This window comes from Vombatus ursinus, unplaced genomic scaffold, assembly GCF_900497805.2.
Source record: "Vombatus ursinus unplaced genomic scaffold, bare-nosed wombat genome assembly UNPS02014806.1, whole genome shotgun sequence".
NCBI lineage: Eukaryota > Metazoa > Chordata > Mammalia > Diprotodontia > Vombatidae > Vombatus > Vombatus ursinus.
This window is the reverse complement of record NW_020954584.1, coordinates 492,001-513,685: the sequence shown is the minus strand read 5'-3', so window position 1 is coordinate 513,685 and position 21,685 is coordinate 492,001. Positions and strand designations below refer to the sequence as shown.

The 21,685-nt window shown below is 35.4% G+C and overlaps 1 protein-coding gene across 1 annotated transcript; it reads left to right on the top strand.

Moving 5' to 3' along the window:
• Positions 1–19,697: 19,697 nt before the first annotated feature.
• LOC114051859 (olfactory receptor 4C46-like) lies at positions 19,698–20,627 on the top strand. The gene has a single exon (XM_027874249.1). It carries the CDS (start codon positions 19,698–19,700, stop codon positions 20,625–20,627), a length of 930 nt encoding a protein of 309 aa, XP_027730050.1.
• Positions 20,628–21,685: the final 1,058 nt, after the last annotated feature.

The following is a 21,685-nucleotide window of genomic DNA, read 5'->3' as shown; positions in this document are numbered from 1 at the left end:
GACATAGATGTCCCTTACTGCATACCCATAATGACTCTTGTTTTCATTCCTGATGAAATAAAATTCTCTTGGGAAACATTAAAATGAAGTCTCCAATACCATTCTAATTTGTCAAGTAACTAATAAGAAGTCTTATTCAAAGAGCACCAAAATCTGAATCCAAAGTACATTGACCTCCTGATTGGGAACTGCATTTGAAGTGAAACCTTAATTTTGTAAGATCTAGGACAAAGGCAAGTTGACAATATATATAAAAGAAGAGGTCCAAGTAATTTACATTTTTAATCCTGTTTTCCCAAGTAGCATGTAAGGTCATGGTGGGAGGGACAATGATAACTTGTCATTAAACATTTGTTTACTGAATGTCTCATGCATTTTCCTTCATATTGAGACGTGAAAGTTAAGATTCATCAATACAAAAAGAAATGATACCTTTGCCTTATTTGCATATATTCCCTAGCTTTTTTCCATTAAAATTATTTATCATTGAAAGTCTTTCTCTACTCTGCTCTCCCTCCATGATAAAGACAGAAAATAATTGTGTTGACACCTGAATAGTCAAACAAATCAAATTATTCAATTGTTCATGTCAAAAAAAAATTTCAAACATCACATGAGCCTATAAACTCTTTGTTAGAGGTTAATAGCACATTTCATCATGAATACTCTGTAACCATTCAATACTTAAATAAATATTTATTAAGTGTGTACTATTTGTCAGTCATGAAGATCAGTGTTGGTGATACAAATAAGAAAAAAAGATATAGGTTCTCCATTCAAGAGGCTTACAATCTAATGGGAAAAGAAAGCACATGAAATAAAGCTGAAAAGCCAGAGGAACGTGATCCATGAAAGTGGAACAGGGTAGACAGGACTCAGTGTAGAGTTGAAACTAAGTAGAGTCGCTGATGGAAAATGGAGTTACCAGGTTTATGAGCCCTCTATAAAGGCATTGGAAGGAGTTTAGTGCTTCATCCTCTAGCTCTTCAAGGGGAGAAGCAAATGAGAGAGAATTGAGAAGGTTTTGAGAATGAAAATCTCAGTCATTTTTCATGATGATGAGATAGCAGATGATCATTTTATCTTGAAGGTGAGGAGTTGTTCCATACATTTGAAGTCTAAGAGAGCAGCTGACAAAATTGAGTTCTAAATCAGAATCCTAAAGTCTCACCAAGTTGTTTATCTTAACAATAATGTTATTACTGTATGAATTATTCTCTTGGTTCTGCTTACTTCACTCTGTGTCATGTGAATCTCAGTGTTTTTTTTTTTAACTTTCATTCATTCATTTAATAAATGTTTATTAAGCACCTACTATGTGTCAGGCACTATACTAATTCCTGGTGATACCAAAAGAGGCTAAATGCAGTCCCTGCCCTCAAGGAGCTTACAATCTAATGGGGGAGACAATATACAATGGAAGCTACATATGGCATGAATAAGAAATAATTAAAAGAAGAAAAGCACTAGAATTAAGAGGGTATAGGGAAGGCTTTCTGTAGAGGATAGGATTTTAGGTGAAGTTGAAAGGAAGCCAAGAAGGTCATTAGTGGGAAGAGAGGAAGGAGAGTGTTTAGACATGGAAAACAACTAAAGAAAATGCCCAAAGCTGAGAGATGGAATGTCTTATTTCTGGAACACCAAGGAGGCCAGTGCCACTGGATAGAATACTACGTGTTAAGGAGCAATGTGCCAGAAGACTTGAAATGTAGGAGGGGTTAGGTTATCAGGAACTTTGAATGCCAAGTATGACATTTTATATTTACTTCTGGAGGTAATAGGAAATCACTGGGCTTAACTGTGTGTGTGTGTCAGGGGAGGGGATTGATAGTGAGATTGTTGGATCTATGTTTTAGGAAAATCACTTCAGTGAATGATTGAAGAATGGATTGACATGGCAAGAGATGTTATACAGGCAGACTTTGCAACAGACTACTTCAGTAATCAAGGAGTGAGGTGATGAAGGCTTACACCATAGTGAAGACAATATCAGAGGATTTGGGAAAGTTCAAGTTGACTCAGTTGAATTGGAAGATCCATATGATTGCAGTAGGGCTCTGAAACAGTATTAACTGAGAGTGAAAACCAAAAGCAACTACATACAACAAAAAAATCTGGATATCCAGATTTCCGCTTCTGGGAGCCAAGATGGCGGAGTAAAAAGGTAGTCGCTCTCACCCTCCCCTATCAACCTCTGAAAACCAGGAAAATATCACCCCAGAAAAAACCCTGGAATGGCTGAACCAGAAGAAAGATGGGATGCATCATGTAGTAACCCATTTAGCTAGAGGGATTAACAGGAAAGGCCCCTCTTACCCTGGGGGAAGGGAAGCAGTATGGAACAGGAGTTGCCCAGCCAGCTAGTGGAAAGACCCATTTTAGCACACCAGGAGGAGATTCTAGTGCCTAGGCATTCTACAGCAAACTGGTCTCCCAGTGCCTCAGGAAAATAAGGGAAACAGCACTACAAAGGGCCCCAGTCAGATAAACACCCAGCAGCATTCATCTGAAAAGAGCTGAAGAAAGCAACCTGGAGTTGCCCGAAAGTTCCAGCCTTATTGATTCCAGCCCAACACCAGGTAAGCTGTCAGAACCCTACCGCCTCCAACAGACAACCAGGAGGAGATCCCAAAGCCCAGGTGGTTGAGCAGGCAAACACCAACAGCTGTACCTCTGAGTGCCTCAGTGAGGGTTGTGGAACTGGTGGAAACCAGCACAGAAAACCACCAGGTGCATTGGCATTCTACAGCAAAGAAGTCTCTCAGTGCCCTCAACAGAAATAAGGGAAGCAGCACTGCAAGGGGCCCCAGGCAGATAAACACCTGGCAGCACTTATCTAAAAGGAGCTAAACAAAGCTAAAGGAAAGGAAAAGCAGGCAACCTAGATTTACCTGAAAGTACCAGCCTTGCTGATTCCAGCCCAACACCAGATTAAACTGCCAGAATCTTACAGCCTCCAATTGCCAGCATAAGAGGCCCCAGAACACAAAGCCAGTGACCAAGACCTAGGTTCCCAACACAAGAATCTTGTGGCAGTGTGCTCTGCTCCCCAGCAGGAGAGCTTAATCTCTGTAAAGGTCAGGGAACAAAGAAACACCATGAGTAAAAACAAACGTATGATAGATTCCTGTTATGAGAAGAGTTAAGATCAAGACAGAAATTCTGAAGAGGACAACATTGTCATCAAAGACACATATGCAACATCAAAAGAGAATTTGAACTGGTCTGAAGCCCAAAAAGCCTTCTTAGAAGAATTCAAGAGGGACTTTAAAAGTCAAATGAGAGAGGTAGAGGAGTCCTTTAAAAGTACAATTGGCCAATTGGAAAAAAAGTGCACTGAAGAAAACGAATCCCTTAAAAATGCAATTGACCAATTAGAAAAGAAAGTACAAAATCTAACAGAAGAAAACAATATGTTAAAAATTAGAATTAAACAAATGGAAACTAATGACTCTATGAGAGAGCAAGAATCAGTCAAACAGAAACAAAAAAAATGAAAAATTAGATGAAAACATAAAATACTTTATGGGTACAACAACTGACCTGGAAAATTGGTCCATGAGAGACAATTTAAAAATTATAGGCCTACCTGAACATCATGATAAAAAAAGAGCTGGACAATATCCTTCAGGAAATCATAAAGGAAAACTGCCCTGAAGTCCTAGAACCTGAAGGTAAAATACCTATAGAAAGAATCCACTCCTCCCTGCCTGAAAGAGATCCCAAATTGAAAACTCCAAGGAATATAACAGCTAAATTCCAAAATTACCAGATTAAAGAGAAATTACTGCAAGCAGCCAGAAAGAAACAATTTAAATATCATGGAACCACAGTCAGGATTACACAGGAACTTGCAGCCTCCACATTAAAAGACCATAGAGCATGGAACATGATATTCTGTAAGGCAAAGGAACTGGGAATGCAGCCAAGGATTAACAATCCAATGAAAATGAGCATGATTTTCCAGGGAAGGAGATGGATATTCAAAGAAATTGGGGACTTCCAAACCTTCCTGATAAAAAGACCAGAGCTCAACAAAAAATTTGATCTTCAAGTACAAGATTCAAGAGAGACATAAAAAGGTAAATGGGACAGAAAGATACGATATATTGTTAATAGGGGCAAAATGTTTACATCCCTACAAGGGAAGATGACACTTGCAACTCTCGATAACTGTATTGTTATTATACCATGTTAAAGGAGTATACATAAAGGGTGTGGATATAAGTTGTAATGATAAAAAAAATTAATCAAGTGGGTTAAATGAATCCAAGTAAGTGGATTAGTCTGAGCTAAGAAAATGTACTGAGAAAGGAGGAGGCAGAGAAGGGTGAATTACATTACAGGAAAAGACACAAAAACCTATTAGAGCAGAGGTAAAGAAGGGAGGGGAATGAGTATTGTTTGACCTTCACTCTCAACAGATCAAAAAGGGAATAACATAATCAGTTAGGTATAGAAATCTACCTTGCACTATAGGCAGTAGGAGGGAAAAGGGGAAAGAAAAGGGAAAGGGATAATAGAAGGGAGGTGGGACTGAAGGAGGTGGTGGTCAAAAGCAAAACACTAGTGGGGGGGAAGGAGAAAGGAGAAAGAAAAGCATAAATGGGGGGAGAGGAAGGATGGAGAAAAAGACACAGATTGTTAACATAACTGTGAATGTGAATGGGATGAACACTTCCATAAAATGGAAGGGTATATCAGAGTGGATTAAAAACCATAATCCTACAATATGTTGCTTATAGGAAACACATTGCAAAAAGAGTGACACACACAAGGTAAAGGTAAAAGGCTGGAGCAAAATATATTATGCCTCAGCTGAAGTAAAAAGCACGGGTAGCAATCCTGATCTCAGACAAAGCAAAAGCAAAAATAGCTCTTATCAAAAGAGATAAGGAAGGATACTACATCCTACTAAAAGGACCATAGTCAGTGAACTAATATCATTACTAAACATATATGCACCAAATGGTATAGCATCCAAATTCTTAGAGGAGAAGTTCAGGGAGTTACAAGAAGAAATAGACAGCAAAACTATACTAGTGGGGGACTTCAACCTCCCCCTCTCTGAACTAGATAAATAAATCTAAGAACAAAATAAACAAGATAGAAGTTAAAGAGGTGAAGAGAATGTTAGAAAAGTTAGGTATGATAGACCTATGGAGAAAACTGAATGGGGATAGAAAGGAATATACTTTTTTCTCGGAATACATGGCACACACACAAAAATTGACCATGTACTAGGGCATAAAAACCACACAATCCAATGCAGAAAGGCAGAAATATTAAATGCATCCTTTTCAGATCATGAAGCAATAAAAATTATATGTAACAAAGGGCCATAGAAAGATAGACTAAAAAATATTGGAAACTAAATAATCTAATCCTATAAATGATTGGGTCAAACAACAAAGCATAGAAACAATCAATAGTTTCATTCAAGAGAATGACAATAATGAAAAAACATACTGAAACTTATGGGATGCAGCAAAAGCAATTTTAAGGGGAAGTTTTGTATCTCTAAATGCTTACATAATTTAAAATAGAAAAAGAGGAGATCAATGAATTGTGCCAACAACTAAAAAAACTAGAACAAGAACAAATTAAAAATAACTCAGACACCAAATTAGAAATATTGAAAACCAAAGGAAAAATTAATAAAATTGAAATTAAGAAAACTATTGAAAGACTAAATAAAACTAAGAGTTGGTTTTATCAAAAAACCAATAAAATAGATAAACCTTTGGTTAATCTAATTTAAAAAAAAGAAAAAAGAAAACCAAATTACTAGTATCAAGAATGAAAAGGGTGAAGCTACCATGAAGGAAGAGGAAATTAAAACAACAATTAGGAATTATTTTGCCCAACTATATGCCAACAAATTTGGCAATCTTCGTGAAATGGATACATATTTACAAATATATAAATTGCCCAGATTAAAAGAAGAGGAAGTAAAATATTTAAATAACCCCATCTCAGAAAAAGAAATTGAACAAGTCATTGATGAACACCCTAGGAAATAATCTCCAGGGCCAGATGGATTTACATGCAAATTCTATCAAACATTTAAAAAACAATTAATTCCAACACTATATAGACTATTTGGTAAAATAAGTGAAGAAGGAGTCTTATCAAATTCATTTTATGATACAAATATGGTGCTGATACCTAAACCAGGAAGAGTCAAGACAGAGAAAGAAAATTATAGACCAATTTCTCTAATGAATATATGTGCAAAAAATTTTAAACAAAATATTAGCAAATAGATTACAATAACTTATCACAAGAATAATACACTATGACCAGGTAGGATTTATACCAGGAATGCAGGGCTGGTTCAATATAAGAAAAACTATTGGCATAATCCATCATATCAACACCAAAACTAACAGAAACCACATGATCATTTCAACAGATGCAGAAAAAGCTTTTGACAACATACAAGGCCCATTCCTATTAAAAACATTAGAGAACATAGGTATAAATGGAGTCTTCCTTAAAATAATGAATAACATCTATCTAAAACCTTCAGCAAGCATAATATGTAATGGGGACAAGCTAGAAGCATTTCCAATAAGAACAGGGGGGAAACAAGGATGTCCATTATCACCACTGTTACTCAACATTGTACTGGAAACATTAGCTTCAGCAATAACAGAAGAAGACATTGAAGGTATTAGAATGGGCAAAGAAGAAACAAAGCTATCACTCTTTGCAGATGACATGATGCTATACTTAGGCAATCCCAGAGAATCAAGTAAAAAATTACTTCAAATAATAAACAACTTTAGCAAAGTTGCAGGCTATAAAATAAACCCACATAAATCATCAACATTTCTATATATTACCAGCAAAGCCCAACAGAAAGAGATAGAAAGAGAAATTCCATGTAAACTTACTGTAGATATTATAAAAAATTTAGGAGTCTACCTCCCAAAACAAACCTAGGAACTCTATGAACACAGTTACAAAATACTTTTCACGCAAATAAAATCAGATCTAAATAATTGGAAAAACATCAGTTGCTCATGGGTAGGCTGAGCTAATATAATAAAAATGAAAATTCTACCTAAACTAATTTACTTATTCAGTGCCATACCAATAAAACTACCAACAAATTATTTTATAGAGTTAGAAAAAATAATAACAAGATTCATTTGGAAGAACAAAAGGTCCCGAATATCAAGAAAACTAATGAACAGAAGTGCAGGGGAAGGTGGCCCAGCAATTCCAGATCTTAAATTGTATTATAAAGCAGCAATCACCAAAACTGCTTGGTACTGCCTAAGAAATAGAGTGGTGGATCATTGGAAAAAGTTAAGTATGCAAGGCACCATAGTCAATGACTATAGTAATATATTATTTGATAAACCCAAAGACCCCAGCTTCTGGCATAAGAACCCACTCTTTGCAAAAAACTCCTGGGAAAACTGGAAAAGAGTATGGCAGAAACTAGGCATAGACCAAAATCTCACACCATATACCAAAATAAAGTCAAAATGGGTTCACGATTTAGATATAAAGGCTGATACTATAAGCAAACTGGGAGAGCAAGGAATAGTTTACCTGTCAGATCGATGGAGAACAGAATTCATGACCAAACAGGAGATAGAGAACATTACAAAAAGCAAAATAGATAATTTTGATTACATTAAATTGAAAAGTTTTTGCACAAACAAAGTCAATGCAACTAAGATTAGAAGAAAGTTAGAAAACTGGGAAAGAGATTTTACAACCAGTCTCTCTGATAGGGACGTCATTTCTAAAATGTATAAAAAATTAAGTGAAATTTATAAGAATACAAGCCATTCCCCAATTGATAATTGGTCAAAGGATATGAAGAGACAGTTCTCAGATGAAGAAATTAAAGCCATCTATAGCCATATGAAAAAATGCTCTAAATCACTGTTGATTAGAGAAATGCAAATCAAAACAACTTTGAGGTCCCACATTACACCTATCAGAATGGCCAACATGACAAAACAGGAAAATGATAGATGTTGGAAAAAATGTGGGAAAATTGGAACAACTCATGCATTGTTGGTGTAGTTGTGACATGATCCAACCATTTTGGAGAGCAATTTGAAACTATGCCCAAAGGGCTATAAAACTGTGCATACCCTTTGACCCAGCAATAGCACTTCTAGGGCTATATCCCAAAGAGATCACATAAATGGGAAAAGGACCCACATGTACTAAAATATTCATAGCAGCTCTTTTTGTGGTGGCAAAGAATTGGAAATTGAGGGGATGCTCATCATTTGGAGAATGGCTGAGCAAGTTGTGGTATATGAATGTTATGGAATATCATTGTGCTATAAGAAATAATGAACAGGATGACTTCAGAAAAACCTGGAAAGACTTGTATGGTCTGATGCTGAGTGAAGTGAGCAGAACCAAGAGAACTTTGTACACAATAACAGCCATGTTGTGTGGTGACTAATATTGATAAACTTAACCCTTCTTGGCAATGCAAGGATCTAAGACATCTCCAGAGGCCTTGCGATGGAAAAGGCTATCCTCATCCAAAGAAAGATCAATGGAAGTTGAATTGTTATTTTTTTTCTCTTCTGTTGAGTTTTGTTTCTTCTTTCTGATGATTCCTCCTACTGGTTTTAATTTTTACTTACATCATTAATGTGAAAATATGTTTAGTATGAATGTAAATGTGTAGCCTATATCAGATTGTGCACCATCTTGGGGAGGGCAGGAAGAGGAAGGGGAAGAAAGATTTTAAACTCAAAAGTATATGGAAGTGATTACAGATAAATCAAAATAAATTAATTCAAAAATGAAAAAAGGAATGTACTTGTTTCTAAGGCTGCGGTTGAAGATTTCAATGTTTAAATAGACAGGGAATTCAACAGGAAATTTTATTTCTGCCTTTAGAAAATTCTTTATATAAATAAACACTTTTGGGTTCTTTTTTCAGAAAAAAAATCTGGATGTCCCTATCATCCTCTATTCCATCCAAACCCTCATGGGAAAAAAAAATTATGACTCATTTACATCTATAATAGAAAAAAAATCCAGAAAATTATATGCCCAGTCATTGTCTCCTTCTGCCTGATAGTGTAATTGACCACAACTTCTCCTAAACTGATAAATGCTGAGCAGTTTATAAAGACGGCTGTTAGCTGTGGACCTACAGTTGTCAACTCCCATTAAGCCAGTATGGAGGTACATCAGGGAAATGCAATTGGTCTAAAATTCCCTGACTCTGCCACTCAGGTAGGACACTGAATCCTTGTTGAGCCAGGTACTAACTTCCAGGAGGCTTCATCCTAATTGACACATTTCATTATGTCACTTCCAGGGCACATAATTGAAGGTTCCAATAAAGAGAGAAGAAAGAACAAGACATGTATGCATTGTTTCACAAACACATTTCCAAAATAATAGATCATGTAAGGCAAAGTACTTCTGACACTGTTGATAATTAATTCCTCTGAGAACACAGCTCTGGGTATGAAAATAGGTCCCTGAACTTTTATAGGATTCTATTTAGATATATTTTTCTGTGACTACGTAAAGGGAGATGAGACATAAACATTGGTCATTTAGACTCATTTCTGCCTATTGTCATAAGAGCACAATGAGTCCTTTCTAGTATTTAAGTGTTCTCTTTAGTACTCTTGTTTCTGAATTGTTAGAGAAAATATTACTGAATAAGGTTCAGTTTTCCTAGCTGTAAGGTGAAGGAGACCCTGGAGGCAATAATACTGAAAATCTTTCCACTAATCAGTGAATGACTCAGAGGTTGAACAATTCTGCCACCACCTTTCTATACAATGGAAATATCATCATGAAAGTGAGAATTCTCTTTTATATGTGAGAAAGCATCCCAATACATACATCTGACTAGGGTAAGTTTCACTGCCTACTCTCACAAAAGTCAGTGGAGCTGATACTCACTTTGATTCATGCCTTTCATTGTGATACCTTACAATGACTTAGTCCATTAATTTTGAAGGGATTTAATCTACAGTATAATATTCTGTTCTTAAAACAAGCTTAGAAGCAAGCAAGGCAAATAACTTCATGGAATGATGATTATGATGATGATGGTGATGATGATGATGATGATGATGATGATGATGATAATGATGATAATGGTGATGATGATGATGATGATAATGATGATAATGGTGATGATGATAATAAAAAGGCATGAATTTTAATGTCAGGATATTTCATTTTGATACTTTCTGACTCATCATCTTTCTCAGCCTCAGTTTCCTCCTCTGTAATATGAAAACAATAACATTTACAAAGGCTAACATTGGAGATGTTTGGGAGAAAAGTTCTTATTAAGGTGTAAACCAGCATAGGAATGAAATTTATTTACATTTATTAGGTAAAGGAACTAAAAAACAAAGAGAACATAAGTAAAACAAAGACAGATTCAGCGATTTCAAGAAAGATCTTCACTTAGATAAGGCCATACTGCTCTAAAGAGTAATTTTTAAATTGGAATCATCCAAAATTTGAAACACTTGTAACATATGACACAGTAAGTCATAAAGCAATATAAACTTTAGATAGACTACTGAACAGTAAGGTAAATGTGTGAACTTGTCCTAGATTTTCCATGTCTTAGAATCTACAGGAGACTAGGTACAACTTTAAATCTAAATACTGAGATGACTCCTTTTCTGCACTTGTCATTATGTTTGTTTGTCTGTAGTTAAAGGCTACATTGATAGGCTCATAACTTAAGATTCCCAGGGAAAATAAGCAGAGTTGCTTTAAAAATAAAGGGAAACTCAGAGAAGCAAAGACTGAATTTGACATGAAAAATAGAGGCATGGTGAAATAGAATAACACTAGGTTACATTAGAGTTTTCTCATCTGAGCAGTGATTGACATGTTTTTCATCTTCAAACTTTATTTTTTCACATTTTTTACAAGATATGTCATCATGACCCTCTTCAACAACAAAGGATATTGACTCTTGACTAACTGACTTGAGGAGGATAATGAATTGGTAGGCACAGGGACTGAAGATAAAATAAATATGTTGTAGTTTGGGAATGGAGAGAAAGATTATGAACCAAGTACTGAACTCTTGGGCAAATGAAAGGGTGATCTAGAGGACAGTGGATTACATCAAGAAGGGTTTTGATAAGGCTATTGGTGAAGTTACAGCTCTACCAAATGATATAGAGATCATTGAGATCTATATGACATACAGATATAGGCATACTGATAGAGATAGAGTAAATGTGAAACAAGGAGAGCTAGATGATAGATTTTAGCAGAGGAAGAAGGTCCTGACTGTGACAGTGGAGAACATGTGTGTCACCTCTCTTCATGCACTAACTTGAAAGACAACAAAGTCTCAACAAGCCTTTCAGATAGCTATTAGGAAAATTTCTTCTGAGAGAAGTGTTACAATTGTATTATCTATCCATCCCATGTTGTTTCATTTGCAAACATATTTTGGAAGTCAAATACAGATTTATCTAAGCATTCCTGAACTATCTAACTATACCATTTGCTAGGTCACATCACTCTATCTTGTGTACCTAAATAGCAGGAGAGATATGATACAATGATTTGAATGATGATTGGGTAATTAAGTTGAATTTAACCTTGTTAAAATAGCTCTTTAAGGTGCCCAGTGAGGTAATGCATATAATCCTATCTTAAGATCATAGATTTATAACTGACATAGACCACAAAAGGAAGACATGTTTTTCTTTAAATCAATGAGCTCATCATTTCTCATACTGCAGTTTTATTCCATCATAATCATATACCATAACCTCTTAGTCATTCCCCAATTGAAAAGCATCTGTCATTATAACAAATCTGATAACTGTAAGATGATATCTCAAAGATATTTTAATTTGCATTTCTCTCATCAAAGATTTAGAGCATTTTTCATGAAACTATATATTTATATACATATATATGTATAATTTTATTTTCGTTAATGAATAGTTGCCTATTCATATATTTTGACCATTTATCAATTGGGGAAATGACTTGTATTCCAATAACACACAAAGTTCTTTATAAGGCACCCCATCATTTCATTTGCTGCCACAAAAGAGCTGCTATAAATATACATGTATACATGCATATGTATATGTACATACATATGTATACACATATATTTGTTTATGTATATTAATTTCATATATGTACATATGCAATTGTGTGTACATATGTATATTCATAAAAACTCTTTTTGGTAGCAAGGCAGGGTGCAGTGAACATTGAGGAAGCCTCAGAGGACTGAATCACAGGCTGCTGTGGTGGTTTCCAGATTTCTCAAACCACAAATGCCAAAGACAGCTCAGAAGGTCAGTGGGAAAAGTCTGTTTCTGCAGTGAGAGAGAGAAGCTAGGTCCCAGACCCAGTTCCCAAGGAAAGGAAGCAGCCTGCCTTGCCTGCATGGCCAGGCTAAACTGAGCTCCTCTCCCAGCCCAGCATGATATACCTTTCTGATCAACCATCCAGGTTGTCTTGGGATAGAAATTTGTTTCGCTCTGTCTTTTTGTGAATTCTACTGCTTTAGAATTTGTTTAGAGCCATTTTTATAGGTATTTGGAGGGGTTTGGAGGAGAGCTCAAGCAAATCACTGCTTTTACTCTGCCATCTAGGCTCTGCCCCCGTGTAGATGATTATTCTAAAGGTAATGGCAAAAATCATCACAGACACAATCTGAGTCTCTGCTTTGGGGGTGGTCATGTTGATTGAGTTGAATTGAAAAATCCATATCTTTGCAGTGGGGCTCTGAAAAAGTAAGTATTGACTAAAGGTTTAAAAAAAACAAACTAAAAAGTGAGCTAAATAAGACAAAAACAACAAAACCTGTTTGCTCCTAATATACCCTGTTCTATCTAGTATCCAATGCAATCATTTTATTCAGTCATGTTCTACTCTTTGTGATGCCATTTAGGGTTTTCTTGCCAAAGACACTAGAATTATTTGCCATTTCCTTCTCCAACTCATTCTATAGATGACAAACTAAGGCAAACAGGGTTAAGTAACTTGGGGTCACACAGCTTGGAATTTGAAACTTTCAAGCTGAATTTGAAAGTAGGAATATGAATCTTCTTGACTCCAGGCTTGGTACTCTATCCACTGCAACACCTAGCTGCTCTGAATCTTCCAAAGATTTATGGACAAACATGATACGGGTCTTTCATTTGCATCTATAGTTAAAAACAAAACAGTCATAGTGATTGAATGTCTAGTCATTATCTCCTGCCTGCTAATGTATTTGACCACAACTTCTAAGCTGACAAATGTCAGAGGAGTTGACAAAGTCAGTGGAAAGTCACCTGAGGATCCACAGTAATCCATTTTTCCCAAGCCCACGTGAAGGGTGCATGAGGGACATATCAATGGTATAACATTCCCTGATTCTTCACTTTATACTGGACACAGTATTCTTGGTGAGTCAGGTCTTAAAAGCATAATGGATTTATCTCATTATTTCTCTTCTATGGCAAATAATTGATGCCTCCAATATATAGAGAAGAATGAAATGGATATGGCTGCATTGTTTCACAAATACTTTCCCAAAATAATGTATCTTTTAGGACACAGCATTTCTGGCTCCATTGATAATTAATTCCTCTGAGAGCTCAGCTCTGGGCATGAAAATAGGCCTTTAAACTTTATAATATGCACTTTAGTTTCATTTCTTATAAAAAGGTTAAAGGAGAGGAAGTATAAACATAGATGGTCATTTAAAGTCGTTTCTACCTGTTGTCATAAAGGCATGTATAGAATCAATGAGTTCTTCTTGACATCTCAATGTTTCTATTTTGTTTTGTTTTGTATTTATTATCATTAGAGAACATAGTTCTGAATAAGGTTGAGTTTTCCTAGATGCAAGATGAGGGAGATCCAGAATGCAAGAATTCTGAGAACACTTCCATAAAAAAAACCTGACTGACTCTATGGTTGAACCATTGCCACCATCTTTCTATCCAATGAAAATGCCACCATGAAAGTAAGAATTCTCTTGAATATATAAGAAAGCCTGCCTATCCATACATCAGAGGAGGGTAAGTTTCACTACTCACCCCCACAAACTCTATTCGAGCTGATACTTGCTCTGATTCATATATATCATAATGATCCCTTATAATGATTTACTTCTTGATTGTTAAATGGATTTAATCTACAGTATAAGGCTTGATTCTTGAGACAAGTTAGAAATACAGCTTGATGTATTTTTAAGTGCTTGAATTGCTGTGAGGCAGGCAATTTAATTTTGGATTCAGTTTCTTTCACCTTTCTAAACCTCAGTTTGCTCCTCTGCAAAATGAAAAGAGTAACATTTGCAATGGCTACCATCTAGGGCTGGGTGATAAGAAAGTTCTTGGAAAATTGTAAACCAACATATAAAAGTGATTTATTTACATTTAAGAGGCAAAGGAACTGAGGAACAAAGATGGTATAAATAACCATAAGAAACAGAAAGATGCAGAGATTTCAAGAAAGGTCCTCTAACAGTTTTGTTAGACTACATTGCCTTTAAAGAGGTTTTTTTTGTTTTTGGTTTTGGTTTTTTGGTTTTTTTTGTGAGGCAATTGGGGGAAAGTAACATGCTAAGAGTAATACAGCTAGTTAAGTGTCTGACGCTGGATTTGAACTCAGGTCCTTCTGGCTTCAAGTAAAGAGCTCTATCCACTGCACCACCTAGCTGGCTCTAAAGAGAAATTTTTAAATTGGAATAATCCCAAATTTTAAACTCTTCAGACATATATCCATATATGATAAAATGTCATAATGAAATATAAAACATTAGATACTGGACAGCAAAGTTACTGTTTGCTCTGTTCCTAGCTCTTCCCTCTCCTAGAGGCTGCACAGTACTCTTCAGGCATAATTTTAAGTGTGAACACTTAGTTAATGCCTTTTATGTACTTAACATTATATCTGTCTATTTGCCATCATAGACTATGCCATTAGGATCATAACTCAAGATTCTCCTGGAAAATAATGAGATGCTTTAAAAAAGAAAGGGAAACTCAGAGAAGCAAAGCCAGGATTTGGAATCAGAAAGGATAGAAGCATGTAAATTAAAAATCATACCAGATAGAATAGGTTAAAGTTTTCTCATTTGAGTGGTACTTGACATATATTTTTAACTTCAAACTTTATTTCTATTTAATATATCTGATTTAGATGACATCTGAAGAAAAATGACAAAACCAAAAAAAAACACTCTAGTGATTCTTTCAAGGATAGGCAACAATGCTTGAGGGTTTGAGAAAAGGACAATGAAAAGGGGTGGATTATCATAACTGATAACCTTCCCTAATGACTATATATGGTATTAGTTATGAAAATAGACTAGAAGCCACTGTAATCATCCAGATAAAACATGTGAATGTGTGATGACAATATGAAGAGAGAGAAGGGGACAAAATTTAGAGATATTGCGTAGATAGAATTGACATGACTGGGCAACTAATTGGATGTAGTAGATGTGGGAAGGGGGGATTCAGGGGAAATTCTGAGATCACCAACCTTGGTAGCTAGAAGCAGGATGATTGTATTAAAAATGTGGATTTTAGAGAAAGAACAAGGTAAAAATATGGGGAGATAATTTCATTTTAGTGTATAGTGTTTTCTATACCTCCATATATATAAGATGAGGTGTCAAGAAGGTTATTGAAGGATAGTAGTACAAGAGAAATGATTAGTTTGAACACATATATTAATGTGTTATCTGTGTACACATTGCATGTGCATCTATGAAAGGAGATTTTATCAACAAAGGTGAGAATGTAAAGGGAGAAGAGAAGAAGTTCCAAGTCCAAGGCCTGAATGATATCCATTCTAAACAGGAAAAATGTGATTGATGATTCAGGAAAGGTGAAAGAGAAAGAATAACTAGAGAGCTGTGATGGCAATGAGGAAATGACTCTACCATAGAAAACAAAATGAGGAAAGAATATTTATAAGGAAAGAATGGTCAGAAGCTGATGAAAGCTACATGTTTTAAAAGTTCAGAAGAGTGAAGGAAAGTGAAGTTGGGATTGAGAAGTAGCTAACTGATTCACAAGTGAACCATTCACTTTGATCCTTCCTGAACGATTGATTTCAGTCAAGTGGTAGAGTCAGATATCATGTGGCAAAGTGTTGAGAAGAAAAATGGAAAAATATGGGATAGCATCACTTATGTGCATAATTTTATTTTCTGAAAGTTCAGAGGGCTACAGGTGAAAGTTTTTGTTGAATTTTTATTTAAAAAATCAGCAGATCCAATTATATTTTAGATAACAACTAGGCAGAGGCAGGGGATTCAAAGAGGAGAAAAAAAGAAAAGGATGGGAGGGAATAAGTAGTGATTAAGTACCTATTATATACCAGGCATTTTGACAAGTAATATAGAAATATTAATTCAATAGAATAGAGAGCTCTGTCAAAGTTTTTCTATGTGGCAAGGATAAAGATAAATTCTTCATGAAAGCCAGGATTAAAGGGATAAAAGGATGGAAGAAGATATAGATGAATTTTGAATTTTGTCATAGGAGATATGATAATATAATTCAGGATGCATAAACTATTTTTTCCAGAAAACCTCCAGGGTAATAGATCTCCTGCAGGTGGAATTTGTAAGGAGCACATGGCATTCTTAAGAAAAGAATAACAGATTTTGAACATTAGTTTTATGGAGGATGAATGAGACAGTGATTGAAAATTAATAAAGATTGTCATGCAAATATAAGAATACTTTTGAGAATAAATGACATGAAATTCTAATGGATCTGATCATCACAGTAATGTTATATCCACCAAGATTTAGCAATCTCGAAGTTATAAGTGAGGAAGACAGATTAAAAAAAAACCTAGCAGTATGTGAATGTCAACAGGAAAAAGGGATTCAAGAATGTAAGATGACATATAACTTACTTGGTTAAGAACAGGATCAAAACTTTGAAGAAAGGCAAATTTTGGACAGAACAGATGTGACGAACTGGGAAGACAGAAGAAATTGGAATGACTGTATTTTTTGGTAAGTGAACTCAACAGGGTAGGATAAGTGAGGCTAAAATGACAGTTTGGATGACTTCAGATAAGCTGAGAGGCACATGTAAATCTCAATGTCATTGAAGTGCCCTAGTTAGGTGATGGTGAAGTCTAAATTATGACCCACCTTTTGAGTTTTTGAAGTGGAACAATTCTACAGATTATAAGTGTTCCTGAGCACATAGGACTGTTCATGGCACACAGCAAGTGATTAATAGAATCTTATTGACTGACTTGAGAAGGCCAATGAACTGAGAGACAAAGGCATTCAAGAGAACATAAATATACTGAAGCCTTCAATTGTAAAGGATAGCTTTGAGCCAATGAGAAGACTGAGGACCAGAAAATTACCTCCTTGAGAAGTGGAGGAAGGTGAGCTAAGAGACAGTGGTTATGTCAAAAAAGAGTTTTGCAGGGATAGATAAAGATATAGATACATTAGTCATAGATGATAAAGGTACAGACAAAAACAAGGCCATACACAACTAAAATATTTCAGAATTAGAGGAACTTCAGAGTCCAATCTATAATCTTTCTCCTAAATAATCTTCACTATAGTATTCCCAATAAAAAGGCATCCAGATATTGTTTGAAAACTCCAGCATGAGAACCTGAGAAGCTATTTATTCCTGAAATGGGTCATTCTACTTATCAACTGCTCTAATTGTGAAGCTTCTCCCTATACCCCCATGACATTAGTCCTAAATATATTTAGTCCAGTTGAATGAACATTGTATTTGGAGTCAGAGAAAATTGATGGACTGAGTGCAAATCCTACCTCAACTATTTTATACCTCTTTGGCCAAAGGAAGTCAAATAAAGTCTCTGTCCTTTGTGCTACGTAAAATGAGTGGAATGAAATAAGTAGCAACCAAGATCCTTTTCAGCGATAAAACTCCCAACATTTGCTGCAAGTTTTGCAATCTGGAGGCATATGGGACAAATTCAATCCCTAATACACATGGCAACTCTCATATGCTCTCTAAATCTTTTCATTTAACATTTCAACATGCTATGTTCTTTCAGTTGATTGTCATAAAGCATTCACTGAATCCCTTCAATCATCCCAGGTTGTTCTCTTATGGAAAATCTACCATTTATTAATGTCCTTCCTACAATATGTCATGTGGAATTGAACATAAAACTCGCAATGAACATTGTTCCTTGAAGAGACAAGAGGGATGACATCCTCCTTATTCCTGGAAGATATAATTCCAATTTGACACCCTAAAATAACATTTGCTTGTAGTAGAACACTGCTTACTCATAAGGAGCTTAAAGAATACCAGTTCAGAAAAAAATATGCTATTTAACCAAACCTTCATCAATTTGTTACTATGAAGATGATATTTTAAAGCCAAGTAAACTATAAATTTATTCCTATTTTATTGCAACTTATTTAATTTGGAATAATGTTTAGCCTGTTAGAATTTGTTGAAATCTACCTGTAATTGTGGCATTATTTATCCTCCTAATTTTGTGTCATTTGTAAATAGATTATGAATGTCAAAAATATCTTTATCTCACAGAATGATAAAAAATGTTAAATAATCTAGAACCAAAAAGAAATGCCTAAGATTTTTTTTTTTTATTTTTAGGCAATTGGAGTTAAGTGACTTGCCCAGGGTCACACAGCTACTAAGTGTTAAGTGTTTGGTCTGAGACTGGATATGAACTCAGGTCCTCTTGACTTCAGGGACGGTGCTCTATCCACTGTACCAACTAGCTGCCCCTCCTATGGTTCTTAATGGACACTTAATTCTAAGATAATATTAATTCAGTGTTTACTATTTGTTTCCCAACATTCAATGAATTGCTAAACTATCTTAATATTATTAGGTAGGCTCCATGACTATTTTCTTTACCAAAAAACAGAAAAGATTTGATGGAATGTTCTGTTAAAATGGATCTTTGAGGTTTAAAAAGTCTTGTTGTTCAAGTGCTCACTGAGGTACCTAATTTAATCACATCACAAGAACATTTACAGCTAGAAGAGAGCATACAGGGAAGGGAGAAATCCACCCTAAGACTATTCAAATGAAGAAACTGAGGCAAAGATAAATTAAGTGACATGGCCAGGGTTATACAACTAGGCAGTGTAGTGAATAGAATGATGGACTTGAAATCTAAAATACATGAAATTAAATCCTGTCCCAGAAACTTATTAGGTGTATTATCCTGGGGCAATAACTTAACCTCTCCTAGCCTCAATTTCCTTATCTCTAAAATGAATAGAATAGTAGTATCTGTCCCAAAGGGTTGTGAAAATGAAATGAGATAGCATATGTCAATCACTTCACAAAATAATTACAAGTATGAAACAAGTGTATAGTACATTTGAAGTACTCTGTAAATGCCAGCTACTATAATTATTAAGATTATGCATCTGAGGGGGACTTGAGCCTAGGTTTTCTTGACTTCAGAGCCTGTGCCCTAAGCACTACACCATAATTCCTCTTCTCTAAGCCACTTTAAGTGTAATGGCATACAGATGCAGAGCATATAAATTGCCTACTGCAAGTTCATCCAGTGACAGGGGCATTCGGGATATAAATCTAGCCTTCAGGCCATTCTCTTTCCACAAGACCTTTCTAGAAAAGTGTCCAATAAATATAAGTATCCCTTATTGAAAACTTTTAATTTCTTTACAGATAAAACAACTCTTGCCTGAATTCAACATCTGTATGGAATAAATGGATAATAGAAATAATGTGACTGAATTTATCCTATTGGGGCTGACCGAGAATCCAAAGATGCAGAAAATTGTTTTTATTGTGCTTTTTATCATCTATGCTATTACAATGGTAGGTAACACACTCATTGTCATCACTATTATCCTCAACCCTAGGCTGGATTCCCCCATGCACTTTTTTCTTGCCTACCTATCCTTTGTAGATGCCTGTTATTCCTCTGTTAATGCACCTAAACTCATTATAGACTCACTTTATGAAAAGAAAACCATTTTCTTTAATAGTTGTATGATGCAAGTCTTTGGAGATCACTTCCTTGGAGGTGCTGAGGTTATCCTGCTCACAGTAATGGCCTATGACCGGTATGTAGCAATTTGCAAGCCCCTGCACTACATGACCATCATGAATTGGTGGTTGCGTGTCATCCTGATGGGTGTGGTCTGGACAGGAGGCTTGCTCCACTCAACAATACAGATGCTCTTTTTAATCAAGATACCATTTTGTGGTCCCAGTGTCATAGATCACTTTATGTGTGACTTAAATCCTTTGCTGGATCTTGCCTGCACTGACACTCACATGCTTGGTTTATTTGTTGCAGTTAACAGTGGTTCCCTGTGCTTCTTAAACTTCCTCCTCTTGATGGTCTCCTATGCTGTCATCCTGAGTTCTCTGAAGACTCAGAGTGTGGAGGGGAGATGCAAAGCCCTCTCTACCTGTGGTTCTCACATCACTGTAGTTGTTTTATTCTTTGTTCCATGCATGTTTATCTACATGAGACCTGCAATGACTTTCTCCATTGATAAAGCTGTTGCAGTCTTCTACACAATGATTACCCCTATGTTAAACCCTTTAATCTACACACTGAGAAATGCCCAAATGAAAACTGCCATTAGAAAATTATTTAGTCAAAAGGAGATTTTGGTTAGCCAGTAAAGGGCCCATAATAAAATCACCAGACTCAAAATCAGGTATGAGGGGGAGGAAGGAAAAATATCAAAAGAAAGATATTGTTGATCAGTGAAGGCAAAATTCAAGCATATATTTAAAAAAAAAGTTCCCTAGTATTTACTGAATCAATAATGAGATTTTTTTTTCCTCTTTGATTTCTTCTAATGTTTAAAAAGTGCTTCTTATTTGGGGGAGATTATATACTTAGCATTTTCAAATCAGTTTCAATATAGTCAATGGGCAAATAATAGACAGGAAATGTAAGACCTTTAGCTCCCATGAGAAGACTGCATTAGATCACATAATTTCTGAATATATACATATCTATATGATACAAATAAAATAAACATTAGATGTTTTTTGTTTGTTTTCAGAAATTAAAATGTTCATGTAGGGATAGTTTTCATTAAAAGTATCATTTAAATTTCTCAAATATTTGTACATGCCTACTGTGTATCTGGCATTGTCCATATTGTCCACAATAACATAGCACTCAATAAATGCTTTTTGATTGACTCAGTTCTTGGTGTGGGGGATACATAGGCAGCAATAAAATCATTGTTATTCTCATTTTTTGGGGGGGAAATATGAAGGTTTTTTTCAGAATTAAATACAAAAGAGATATGAAACAAAAACTAAGTAATTTTACAGAACCCTATACATGGGGGAGCATATGGCAAATTAGTGCTTATCTCATGTAAAAGATTTGTCTAAGTCTTTAAGTTTTCCCAACATCCTCCTAGATGGAGAAAAGAAGAGGTTGTCTACAAGGCATAGGGAATAGAAATTTCAAAGGTGATAGAATGCTGTATGTGCAGGATAGCAAGAAGACCCATTTAGGAATGCAGAATGTGGGAAGGAGAGCAATGTTGAAAATCAAAGGGCCACAACCACATTTGTGGGTCACATCTCTAATGATGTTTTCCAAACAATGTAAATATTATTCTTTGCATCTGGTTCAATTGGATTCCAAAACCATCCAACTCTATAATCATCTAACCTACATTTATTCATCTTATCCATTTCTTTTACAATAATAAAAG